Source organism: Hemiscyllium ocellatum, chromosome 13 (assembly GCF_020745735.1).
Source record: "Hemiscyllium ocellatum isolate sHemOce1 chromosome 13, sHemOce1.pat.X.cur, whole genome shotgun sequence".
NCBI classification, from domain to species: Eukaryota; Metazoa; Chordata; class Chondrichthyes; order Orectolobiformes; family Hemiscylliidae; genus Hemiscyllium; species Hemiscyllium ocellatum.
Window position 1 is genome coordinate 79549217 of NC_083413.1, and position 12934 is coordinate 79562150.

A 12934-nucleotide genomic window follows, 5' to 3' on the forward strand; every position below is an offset into this window, starting at 1 on the left:
TAGGGTAAGAATTCTTACTTTTTCCAAAAAAAAAGTACTTTTAAAGCTGTCAAGTTATAACAATCAAGGCCAGTAGTCCCAGATAGTGATTGTGGATTTGCAGTGAAGTGTGATCTGGCTTCACCTAGAGCACTGTGTACAATTTTAGTCACTTTAGTACAATAAAAACATTTTGGTCTTGTAACCGACCAATGAATCCAGAGCAGCAGGTTTGGAAATCATGTATATTGCCACCAGACAGCCAAAACCATCACATACATAAAATGATTTAATGTGTAGTATTTACTAATGTGTAATAGCTTGAGTATATAAAATGCAGGTAGGAGCTATAAGGGTTCATGTACTTAAATGCTAATGCCATGCAAATCTCCCCTAACTTTTGCTGGGCATCTTGGAAGAAATATGAGCATCTGAACAGCTCAGTGGAAGATATTCAAAACCTGCATAATGGACTGCTCTCAAGAAATGTAAAAGTTAAACAAGATAAAATTAAATTTAAACAGGCAAGTATTCAGTAATCAAATGATTAATTCCATGACTATATTGGGGAAGAAAACTACCAAAGGAAACAATCCTATCCCCGTATCTCTATAATAACATCACTCAATTCCTGTACTAGCTACTCATGATTAAGCTTCATTGCTAATGCTCACCGTTTCAAAGCTCCCTTTATGCATTAGGTCTATGGGTGGTCTGAAGAGGTCTGCCAGAGTGGTCAGTTTCTTGTCCACTGGACCACCATTCCTCAACTCCTGCTCCTGTCTGACTGCAAATGTAAACACAGAATTTTAATGCACATATTTATGGTCTGCTCTTTTAGGCACAGAATAGTTAATGCAATGCTTTGTAGCTAAAATAAAGAAGAATTTCATGATACCGTTGAAAGTGTAAAGAAGGAGTTATAATATTCGAATCCACATCTCCGAGTATATTCCCATTCTTTTCCTTTAATATTTTGTTTTTCCGTGACACACAATTTTCTAATTTATTTGATTAGTAAGGTTTGTTGCATGGATAATTAAAGTATTTTCACTTTTGTCTTGCAATTCATTGCAATTGCTTTGTAGAAAAGTATGCACGATAGGTGTACAACACCAATGAATTTAAATCGGATTAATGGTTCACTGCACCAGGTAACCACTCATATGTTCCAACTATATACATCAGATATCTTTCTTTATCATGCTGAAGTAAGTTACCACACTTTATATGCTGCAACGTCCACCAATGTGGAGGACTACTGGTTGTGAAAATGGGAGTGAAATCTTGCATTCTTATGAAATCGTACTTTATAACTTTGTTAGAGCTAGATTTCTGAATATAGTTGCATATTCAGACTCCCACAACCAATGTTTAATATTGGAATCAGGCATCCAAGAAAACAAATCAGTAATTATGTTTTCTCCTGAAACTGTTTAGAAAGTATAATAAACACAATCTTTTATAACATTGCTATTACAGGTTAGTCACCTTTATTATGAAATTGATAAGAATTGTACATTAGACTCACTTGCTCCAGCAATGTCAAGCTGGAATGTCAATTGGGTCTAAGTTATATCATATCTAACACTGTGCCATTTTAAAACAAAGTTTCTGTCCAAAATAGAATCCAGAACTGTTGCCCAGCATCAGGAAAGACGTTCAAGCCACCTTTCAAGCAGTTAAATCTAATCAACAAAATTGGATTGGGAGCAAGTATGAATGAGACCACAAATCATAGCATGGACATAAAGCTATTCATGAACTTGCTGCTTTACATGACAAATATTTAATCCTTTGGAGACAGGAATCTAATGTACTACTTGAGACTGAGTTCTGAACAGTCTTCTAAACTAAATGTTTTTCCAGCATCTAACCTTATACTTGTACCACCTAGGCCAGGTCTGATATAGGTTTCAACCTACAACAACTAAAGTGTAGATTGGCAATTTATTCACTTTATATTTAATATATTTAATTGCATGCAACTGATAGGCATTAACTGGTATCTTACTTGAGTCAGTAGAAAGTAGACAAAAATTAAACAGTGGTCGATGGTTTGGAGTCCATGCTTGTACTGTGTAACTACATAAATAATTATCAAAGTATGAAAGATTGGTTTCAGTTTTTTCCTTCAATGATTGGCTTTCTAGAATAGACCATTGTACATCAATAATAAAATCACCTCTCCCCAATACATAGAAAATTTAAAGTTCCATCTCTATTTCATAGTTCTCATTTAAAATAATGTACACTGTAAAGGAATACTCACTTGTTTCAGTTTGAAAGTCTCTGAATCCATCAAATATGGAGCGTGCAGGTCTCCGTCGTTTAGGAGCTGTAGAATGCACAACTATGTTTAACATGAATCCAAAACTACAGATTCTTATGCAGCATTTCAATCTTGATAAGAACATTAATCTGTCAGTTTAGGCATTTACTGTGATCCAACTGAGGAAAACTAAGTCAATTATTTTTTTTCCCCACATGAGTGGATAGCACTTGTACTGACTGGTCCTGTGAGAACAGTATTTGCTTGAATCGACAAACTCATTTATTTGACTCTCCTGCCTCTCTTATTAAACCACGGAAAACACCTTTGCCATGGCAGGGGGGGGATGCGTGGAGGTGACTGGATGGATTGGGTGGGCGGGTCAAGTTAGTCAGACAGGAAGCAAGAATGGGAGAGGGACCAGCTGGTCGAGTGCTCGTGTTAGCAGCAAGACGGTTTGGGATGTCGTTGGGTGGTGATGTGTCACAACATAAATATAAGCTCTTCCTTCTATCACAGCATAATGGCGACCATCCCAAGATAATAATTACAATCTATAGAAGTACAAGCAGTTAGGAGGAGTTATCTGTAGCAACCTAAACAGACAGATACATTAGCTGTGCACCTATTCCCGAGGGATAAAGCAGTTAAACAGAGAAAGAGAGTTTGGAGAAATATTTGTTGGAAACACCTTACCACCAAATAAAGGTTCGGGTTCCACCAGTATTTCTTGCTTTTGTGGAATCGGAGCTCGGACCTCATCCCTAAAATGATGCAAAATGTACAAACATCAGACTCAGGTAGCAACTATTTGTCTATCTATTTAGGCTCAGATTTAATGCTATTCAGTGGGGCCAAGATCAGGAATAGTTGCATAAGACCTGCTATCACAAAAGCACACCGAGCAATATTTCCCAAACATCAAAACATACTTGCTGCTGTCTTGCAGCTGCTTCCAGACCAGAACTATAAAACTATACACAACATTTATAGTTGAATGAGTGGTAAAGTGAACATTACATTCCAGTATGCTGAGAGTTTAATTACTTCATATAACTTTTTGGAGAGCTCTGTAGAACTATTTTGACACTTGTCATGACTTTAGTGCAAAAAAGGCAGTCAAAAGTACAATTAAATACTCTCCCACAATACTATCATGATCTCTGTATTTCCAGTCCAACAAGGAATGAAGCAGAAATATAAAAGAAAAATACTGAAAATGTTGGAAATCTATAATAAAAGCAGAAAATGCTCAGCAGGTCTAGCAGTGTCTCAGGAAAGAGCTGCGCTCTGAAAGCTAGTGTGCTTCCAATTAAATCTGTTGGACTATAACCTGGTGTTGTGATTTTTAATTTTGTACACCCCAGTCCAACACCGACATCGCCAAATCAGGAAAGAGAAACAGAGTTAACATTTCAGACTTGTGATCTTTCATCAGAACTGGAGTTGGGTTAACTGTTTGCACACCAAACAACTTTATTAATGAGAAAAAAAAGTCATAAAAAAAACCTTTGGACTTTGGAGCTTTCCAGATTTCGGATAAAGGGTTGTCTATCTATACAATTGGTGTAAAATTACTTAGACTTGAGGATGAGAGTGTGGTAAAATGTGGCACAGACAGACAGACTAGTGAAATTTGATGCAGAGAAATGGAGCTACATTCTGGTGGAGAGACAGATGGGATGTAATACAATAGAAAAAGCACACAACTGTGTAGAGAATTCAGAAACAAAGATATCGGTGATGTTGGTGGCACTGGAGGAGAGGTAAACCTCCACAAATTATGGAGATATTTTCTAACCAACCTGAGATGTTGTTATACATCTCCAGAACAAGTGAGACTTTAACCTGGGACTCCTGAACATGAATCTCCTGAAGCGCTTCACTGGAGACTCTCACTGATGATGTTACCTGGTATGGTGATGAAATGTCTGAAAACAAATCTTCCAGCTCAGCGAGCTAACTTATATACTCCCTTGTTAGCTCTCCACAATCTGACAAATATTCTCCAACAGGTATTAACCTAGTCTCACTGTAAACTGACAATTTACATTTACTATATTCAGTGAAAATACTCTTAAATAAATCTTGACGTCTGTTGCATTTTGCAATCAGAGAACCGAAAGCAAAGAGAATTCAAACTAGGCATTGTTTCTGTAATGAAAGGCAGCTTTTTTACTCTATCTATACCATGAGGGATCATTCAAATAGAGGTAGGGAACTCCCGATGCAGACTATAAAGGTCTCCTGACCAAAGGAGGATCAAAGAAGTCAGAACTTTTATCAGTTCATGATCATGGTATGGAAAATGAGATTAAAGTACAGGGCCATCTGTAAAATATGAGATCATGTTGACTCCTAGCAATTACTATGCTAAATTGTGATATGCAAATTTTTTTCATCAGTAAGGACAATGCAGAATACACTACATTTGCATTGAACAAAACTGAAAAAGATCAAGAGAGATGACTGAAGATCATTGTGTGAAGATCACTGAAATGTCTATGCTGCAAAGCTAATATGCCACCCGCTTATATTAATAGAACTGTTCAATATAATCAAAAGGCACAATTTGACTCCGTAAAGGGAACTGGCTAGAACATATTTAGAATGTTAGACCCAAGTGTGCTCTTTCAACATGGTTGGTCTTGAAAAGGTCCAGAACAATAGTGAATGGCATTCTCAAAAGTAATTCAAAGGGTTGGGTATCATTTCTATTGACATACGAATTCAGTTTAGCAAATTAGGAAAGGTCATGGGTCATGAGTTTAAATTAACCAAGAGCAGGAATAGAAACAAAAACAGAAATTGGTGAAACTCAGCATGATGAGCAGCATCTGTGGGGAGTGTTATGACATAGCAGTGAACCTTTCTATTAATTAAATCAAACACCCAGAAAAGCTCATCTCGCTTTGTAATATCTTAAAGATATAAGTGACAGAGCACTCCCAAATTCCACATTTTAAAGAAAATAATATCAATTTATTCCTTAACTCTAAAAGTGAACATTAAACTATTCACAACTCTAAGCCCCCTTTTCTCTTAACTGATATTTGCCTCCAACTCTATAACAATATACTGTTCCAATTTTAAAAATACTTATTAAAATTACATCAACTTAATTTCAAAACCATACAGTAGCTGTTGTCTCCAGTGTGTCTGTCTTTTGGCTTAAGATCCCCCTGGGTCGTCTTCATTCTTTCATTGTGAAAATGTTTCACATGAAAAAGGTACCTTACGATAGAGAGTATTTTTGAATGGTAGTCTTTCTCCATGGCAGTTACTCTCTCAGTGGCAATTGCTCTGAGTAAACTTTCAAAATGCCTGTTTTTATAAAAAATATCCTAACATCAGATCGTCTCACAGGGCCGATGTTGGCAAAAACAATAAATTCAAACTGAATTGGGTTTTAGTATCCTGAGGCATAATTTAAACTGATTAGTTAAATGGAATTATTGTCAAAACAGCAAACAACTCGGGTATCTATATCACAGCCAAAGGTTACATATTTTCAATTTTCCAGTATACTCTGAGACTGCTAGTTCGTGATATGACAGGTGCTTGTCAGCTCTCAGTTCAGAACAGGACTCTCAGCATACGCCTTCACCTTCGTAACACCTCTCCTTTAAGCAAAACATGAACCATCATATTGAAAAGGGTGGCTTCATTTTTCTCATTCTTAATCTGGTTACAATAAAACACATAGGACATTAATCGAAGTTCATATTAATTTCTGCACACACACATATTAGTATCTGTTCAGTCTTATCGATATTTTATCCGTTAAATTGACAATAACATATCTATCACATTTTTACGACTCGCAGCATGTAAAATTTGTAAACTAAAAGTCGCTAACATAAGACTCCAATGAAGCAGTCTCATATTCTTGTCTTTAGGTCGTTCCAAGAATGTATGAGGATTCTGGTCCATGTGCACAACTGTCTCAGACACATTGTTTGTAACAAAGATTAAAATGTTGTAAGGCCAGTATCAAACTCAATAATTCCTTTCCGATGGTAATGTATTTTTCTCTGGTTGGTGATGGGTTTCTTTGACAAGTAGTCAATTGGTTGTTCAATTCCATCGTCACCTTCCTGTAGCAGTACAGTTCCAATACCTACATTACTAGCATCAATTACAACTTTGAAGGGTTTCAAAAAGTTTTGTGTAGCTAAAACTGGTGCGGTGGTTAATGCTGCTTTTAAATTGTCAAATGCCTCCTCGCATTGTTCTATCCAGCGAAATTGTGTGTTCTTCTTCAGTAAATCTGTTAGCAGTGTCACTATGCTGCTGAAAGTTTGGACCAAATTTCCGGTAGAATCCACTTAGTCCCAAAACTTGAAGCATCTCATTCTTTGAGGTTGGTCGTGGAAATTCCTTGATAGCCTTCATCTTTACATTCTTTGGGGTCAACTTTGCATGACTGATGTTGTGTCCCAAGACTGTCACCTCTGCCTTCAAGAGTTCTGTTTTTTTTTCAGTTTATTACCAATTTTGCTTCTCTTAATCGTTCAAATAGCTCTGCCAATTGTACCATGTGATCTTTCCATAATTCGCTAAAGATCACTATATCATCCAGATAAACTGCCAGTTTGTTAACCCAGCCACATCTCTGTTCATGAGTCTTTGGAATGTGGCTGGTACATTCTTCATTTCAAAAGGCATCACTTTGAATTGATTTGGGGTTACAAACGCAGAAACTTCTATCACTTTCTCTGATAAATGTACCTGCCAATAACCACGCAGTAAGTCCAACTTTGTGATGCAACTGGCTTGTCCAACTTTCGATATACTGTCATCCAATCTTGGTATTGGGTATGAGTACGATTTTGTTATGGCATTGACCAGCCGATAGTCCACACAAAATCGTTGAGTCCCGTCAGGTTTGGGAACTAACACAATCAGTGAACTCCATTCACTCTGACTTGGTTCAACAATATATTCATTAAGAATCGTATCCGTTTCTTTCTGGATCTGTGTGTCATTAAATGGATTACGTCTGTAGGGGTGTTGTTCTATCGGAACAGCATTCCCTACTTCCACCTCATGCACAGTAGTACACGCCCCCCTCATCTTATTCCTGCATATGTCCTCATACTGCAACAACAAACCTTTTAACTGGGTTCTTTGCTCCTGAGACAGGTAGTTTACTAACCTATCCTACTCCTCAAGGACTTTCTCATTGTTTAACGTATTTTGAGGGACATCAAACTCCACAGCATTTGGATTTGATTCCTCACTCTGCGGTGCAGTAACTAACAGCTGTTTCTCCAGTTCCCGCTCTCTATTATAATAAGGTTTCAACATATTCAAATGACATACTTGATACAGTTTTTTCTTATCTGGCATCTTTACCAGATTGTTTACTTAACTTAATTTTTTCTCAATTTGATAGAGACCAGTAAACCTTGCTTTGAAAGGGTCTCCTACCGGTGGTAACAATACTAATACATGTCCCACTCCATTACAGTGAAAACCCGAGGCCTTTTGCCTCCTTTCCATCCTTTTGGGCTTCTTTCTCCATCTATGGTAAACTATTACCAGTATGCTTGACTATTTGTTTTGTAACGTAGGGTCTACCCTTCTACCAATTTTTATCTCTCACAGGATGAAATTCCTCCCGGAAGCTAAATTTTGCTGTATGAACCAACGTATCTGCCATCTCTGCTGCTCTTCTCACTTCTTGAACTTTCTGCTCATCCACATGAATTCTTGTCATCTCTGGAGTGAGTGTTTAAACTCCATCAGCAGAATAATGTCTCTTAGAGCTTCATAGTTCTTATCCACTTTTAAGGCCCGAACCTATCAAAATTACTATGTTTAATTCTTTCGAACTCAACGTAAGTCTGACCTGGTTCCTTCTTTGTTTCTGAATCACTGTCTATATGCTTCTGGTACCAGTTCATATGCACTTAAAATAGCCTGTTTGACATGTGCATAATCTCTTAACCCCTCATCCAACAGTGCTGCAAATACCTCAAGCTCTGCCTACCAGCTTAGTCTGAACTAGCATTACGCAAAAGTTCTCTCACCACTCCATGTGCTTCGTCAATTTTTCAAATTTAATAAAGAAGGCTTCGACATCTTTCTCATCAAAATGTAGTAACATGTTAACATATTTGTATACGTCACTACCTTCTCTTTTAATCCCATCTTAATAAATTGACTTTCCTGACTAATTCGCAACATTTGAAGTTCAAATTTTCTCTCCTTTTCCTTCTTCTCTCTCTCTCTTTGCTCAGCTAAGCACCTTCTCTCTCTTTTTTCTCTCTTTCCTTTTCTTTTCTCTCTCTTTGCTCACCTAAGAACCTTCTCTTCTTTTCTTCTCTGTCTCCTCTCATGGCGCTTCTTTCCATTTCTTTATATTCTAACACCATTTTCCTCAATTGTAACTTACATTTTTCTAACTCTACTGCATTTGTCTGTTTCTCTGACACACCTAAATGCTTGGCTAACTCCTTTACAATTTACTTTTTGCCCCTGGTTAGACCCAATTCTAACCTCATCGCTAATTCTAAAAGTATGATGATCTTTCTAAACTTTCTTGGCAAATTTGGGAATCATCTTTAAACTCCAGAACCTCTTCAGCAATTTTAAGAGCCATTTCTCTCACTTGTAATTTAAGCAACCACAAGTAACCAGAATTAAACAAATTGTCTCACCTATGTTTTATTTAAAGATTTAGAACACTAATTAGCAAGTGATTAAATCTGCTGGGATCTTTTGCACTCCAAATCTATTCAAATCTGTCCAAATCACAGACCAGAGTCCCCAAACTGTTTTGACACGGCAGTGAACCCTTCTATTAATTAAACCAAACATCCAGAAAAGCTCATCTCGCCTTGTAATATCTTAAAATATGAGTGACAGAGAACTCCCAAATTCCACTATTTAAAGAAAGTGATATCAATTTATTCCTTAACTCAAAGTGAACATTAAACAACTATTCACAACTCTAAGCCCCCTTTCTCTTAACTACTTATTATCTGCCTCCAACTCTATAACAATACACCATTCCAATAAGAAAAACATTTAAGAAAATTAGATCAACTTAATTTCAAAACCGTACAGCAGCTGTCATCTCCAGTGTCTATCTTCTTTTGGCTGAAGATCTCCCTGGGTTTCCTTCATTCTTTAATCACGAAGGTGTTTGACACGAAAAAAGTACCTTTGATAGAGATTGTTTTTGAATGACAGTTCCTCTCTCAATGGCAGTCGCTCTGTCTGACTTTCAAAATGCCTGTTTTCTATATCCCCAACATCAGATTGTTTTGTTGGTTCAATGTTGGAAAAAACAATAAATTCAAACTTGATTGAGTTTTAGTATCCTGGGACATAATTTAAACTGATTGGTTAAATTTGAATTGTTGTCAAAAACAGCAAAGATTACATATTTTCAATTTTCCAGTACACTCTGATACTGCTAGTCTGTCATATGACAGGTGTTTGACAGCTCTCAGTTCAGAACAGCCTTCAACTTCCAAACAAGAGAAAGAAGATTTAATGTTGAGTCCCATAACTCTTCATCAGACTCCACTAATCAGACCTGCTGAGTTTCACCAACAACCTCTAGCTTCAGATCTCCAGCATCTTCAGTTCTTTGTTTTATTTAAAAACAGAAATAGATTTTTGGGGGGGGGGGGGAGAGAAAGAGGGAAGAATAATAACTGTCCAAAATCCAAAATATAATGAGATTCTATAAAGCATGTGTGCCTCCAATGAGTATCTGACTGGAATAAAACTGCATTTGTATGGAGGAACTTTGGCTCTGAAATATGTCATACAGCCCAAAAACCATTTTTTGATATTTATAATATACACCTAAACCTCTTGGCACTTTACTCCACAAGAGATCTTTCTATTCTTTTCTCTCTCTCATCTAATTACCTAAGTTGTCCTGAGATTTATCCAAGTTCTTCACTTTAAACACGCCAATTAGTCTTGGAGAAAACTAGCACAGACATAATCTTTTGTATTGTAACCACTCTGCGGTTCTAAGTTCCACATCGTCGCCGTCTCTAAGTATAAACATTTCTCCCATATCCCCAATGTATTTACTGGCGATATTATGCATGTGGACTCTGTTTTCACCTCCATGAGAAAAAACTTCCCTAGCTAATCCCTTTCAAAATTTTAGATACCTCTGTGAGGTTACTTCCCAACCTGCCACACAGAGGTAACACACTCAACTTCTCAACCGAACCCCTTCTCACTGGGTTAATGCACTGGAAATCAAGCCATAGAGTCAGAGATGTACAGCATGGAAACAGATCCTTCGGTCCAACCTGTCCATGTCGATCAGATATCCCAACCCAATCTAGCCCCACCTGCCAGCACCTGGTTCATATCCCTTCAAACCCTTCCTATTCATATATCCATCCAAATGCCTCTTAAATGTTGCAATTGTACCAGCCTCCACCAGTTCTTCTGGCAGTTCATTCCATACACGTACCACTCTGTGAAAAAGTTGCCCCTTAGGTCTCTTTTATATCTTTCTCCTCTCACCTTCAACCCATGCCCTCTATAGTTCTGGACTCCCCCACCCCAGGGAAAAGACTTTGTCTATTTACCCTATCCATGCCCCTCATAATTTTGTAAACCTCAGCCTCCGACGCTCAAGGGAAAACAGCCCTAGTCTGTTCAGCCTCTCCCTATAGCTCAAATCCTCCAACCCTGGCAACATCCTTGTAAATCTTTTCTGAACCCTTTCAAATTTCACAACATCTTTCCAATAAGGAGACCAGAATTGGATGCAAAATTCCACCAGTGACCTAACCAATGGCCTGTACAACCTCAACATGATCTCCCAACTCCTGTACTCAATACTCTGACCAATAAAGGAAAGCATACCAAACACCTTCTTCACTATCCTATCCACCTGCGACTCCACTTTCAAAGAACTATGAACCTGTACTCCAAAGTCCCTGGAGAAAAAAGATTGATGAGCACCTGACAAGCCAGAAGGATCATCTTAGCAAACCCTGTGGCCAGGGACCACTGAATTGCCTTCCCATGTTTTTTTCTTGTGTCTGTATGTGTGCTTAGGGAGACTTAACAGATAGAGTTTATTTTAGTTTAGATTAGATTCCCTAGTGTGAAAACAGGCCCTTTAGCCTAACAAGTCACACCAACCCTCCGAGTTATGTCATAGGTCAAATATTTTTCTTTCCCTGTAGGTGTGTTTTCTCAACCTGGGTCTACAGGTAAATTGGGGAAATTTGCATAAGTCTTGAATTCACTCATGGGACATGGGCATCACTGGCTGGGCCAGCGTTTATTGCCTTTGCTAGTTGCTGTTGAGAAGGTTGTGGTGAGCAACCTGTTGGACTGCTGTGATCCAATTGGTGTAGGTCCACCCACAATACCATTAGGGAGGGATTTTCTTTATAAAACCATTAAATTGGTAGAGTATTTCTTCTGTTACTGGTTTACTTTCTTGGAGAAATATCCCACTGGCTTCTCTATCCTGGACTCCTTATCCTGCAACAAGACTGCATTTACCCCTAGTCACAAATACCAACCTGCCATTTTGAAAGGTCTGGAGAAAAAGGGGTAGCCAACACCGATTTGTGATATTCAAGAATTATCCCCCACACCTCCCCTGAGAAACACTTTTGGGACGACATGGCATCACTGATAAAAAGGGGGAAGAAAGTGGATCCCAGTCTGCTGGGATCCCAACAGTGAAGTACATTGACTGCCAGGGAAGCTTTGTCTGGGGTTTTGTTGTTGGAGTCTTAGTCTCTGGGCTGTGGACTCGACTGGGTGAGTCTTTCTTCTGGGGGAATGGGTGGCTCCGGCGCTGTGAGGTCCACTGCTGGGGTTTTCTCTTTTTACAAATGTAATTTCATCGAGAGGATGCGAAGAAAAATGCTGAAATTAATATTGTACTAATACTTGAGACAAAAAAAGGAAGTTTCAATATAAATTATGCCATACTGAAAGTGTTTGATATTTAAATATTTTGGTTTGTTAAAATACTGGCTCAGAAAATATCAAAGTAACTATTTTGCCTTATTTGAATTAGGATCTCAATTCAATGATGTTTTGTGGGCTATATAATAAGGCAAATTTTGTTTTTACATTAATATTATACAACACTAGGCCCTTTTTAAAATTATCAACAATGTAACCTTAAAACAAACTGATAGAGGGCCTTCAGCCTCTGATTTGTTTAAAATTCTACAACGCCTGTTACAAAAACAATTGTGTCAGTGGTCATGCTTTAGCCAAATGGAAGTATTGCATTAAAATTTCCTTGCTGTTTTTTTTAATACAGAGTGTTCACAAAAAAGAAGAGTGCATTTTAACTTTGATGTTTTGTTAAGATTTTAGAAAACATTAGAACTTGACGCGGAATTGTTTAAGTTCTGTCAATTATTGTAAAGACTTCATTGGACCCCATTCATACTACAAATTCAAAGAATGATGACTTCTACCAAAACTGTAGTTACTGGTCTGTAACCACTGTAAATCTGACTGTTTTATTTGGAAAGTTAAACTTAAAATGTCAGTTTGTCAGCAACCACACATTCTAATTAAAAATATTAAATTTTGTCATTAATGTCAAGCCTTTGAACTATATCTGAAGTAATATGTATCTATGTGGCAGTGGGTTATTATTCGCTTTAACAAAGAAATTAGAGTGTTTTCATTTGGAGAACATATTTTGCATAAATT

The 12934-nt window shown here is 37.6% G+C and overlaps 1 protein-coding gene across 1 annotated transcript in view; it reads right to left on the reverse strand.

The window, feature by feature from the left end:
• Window positions 1-12934, reverse strand: part of ubxn7 (UBX domain protein 7) — a 115769-nt gene that overhangs the window by 53350 nt on the left and 49485 nt on the right. The window contains exons 3-5 of the mRNA XM_060834978.1: window positions 2948-3015; window positions 2252-2317; window positions 654-766 (exon numbers count right to left, since the gene is read on the reverse strand). Coding sequence (XP_060690961.1) covers window positions 654-766; window positions 2252-2317; window positions 2948-3015 — 247 coding nt within the window. The remainder of the gene's footprint in view (window positions 1-653; window positions 767-2251; window positions 2318-2947; window positions 3016-12934) is intronic.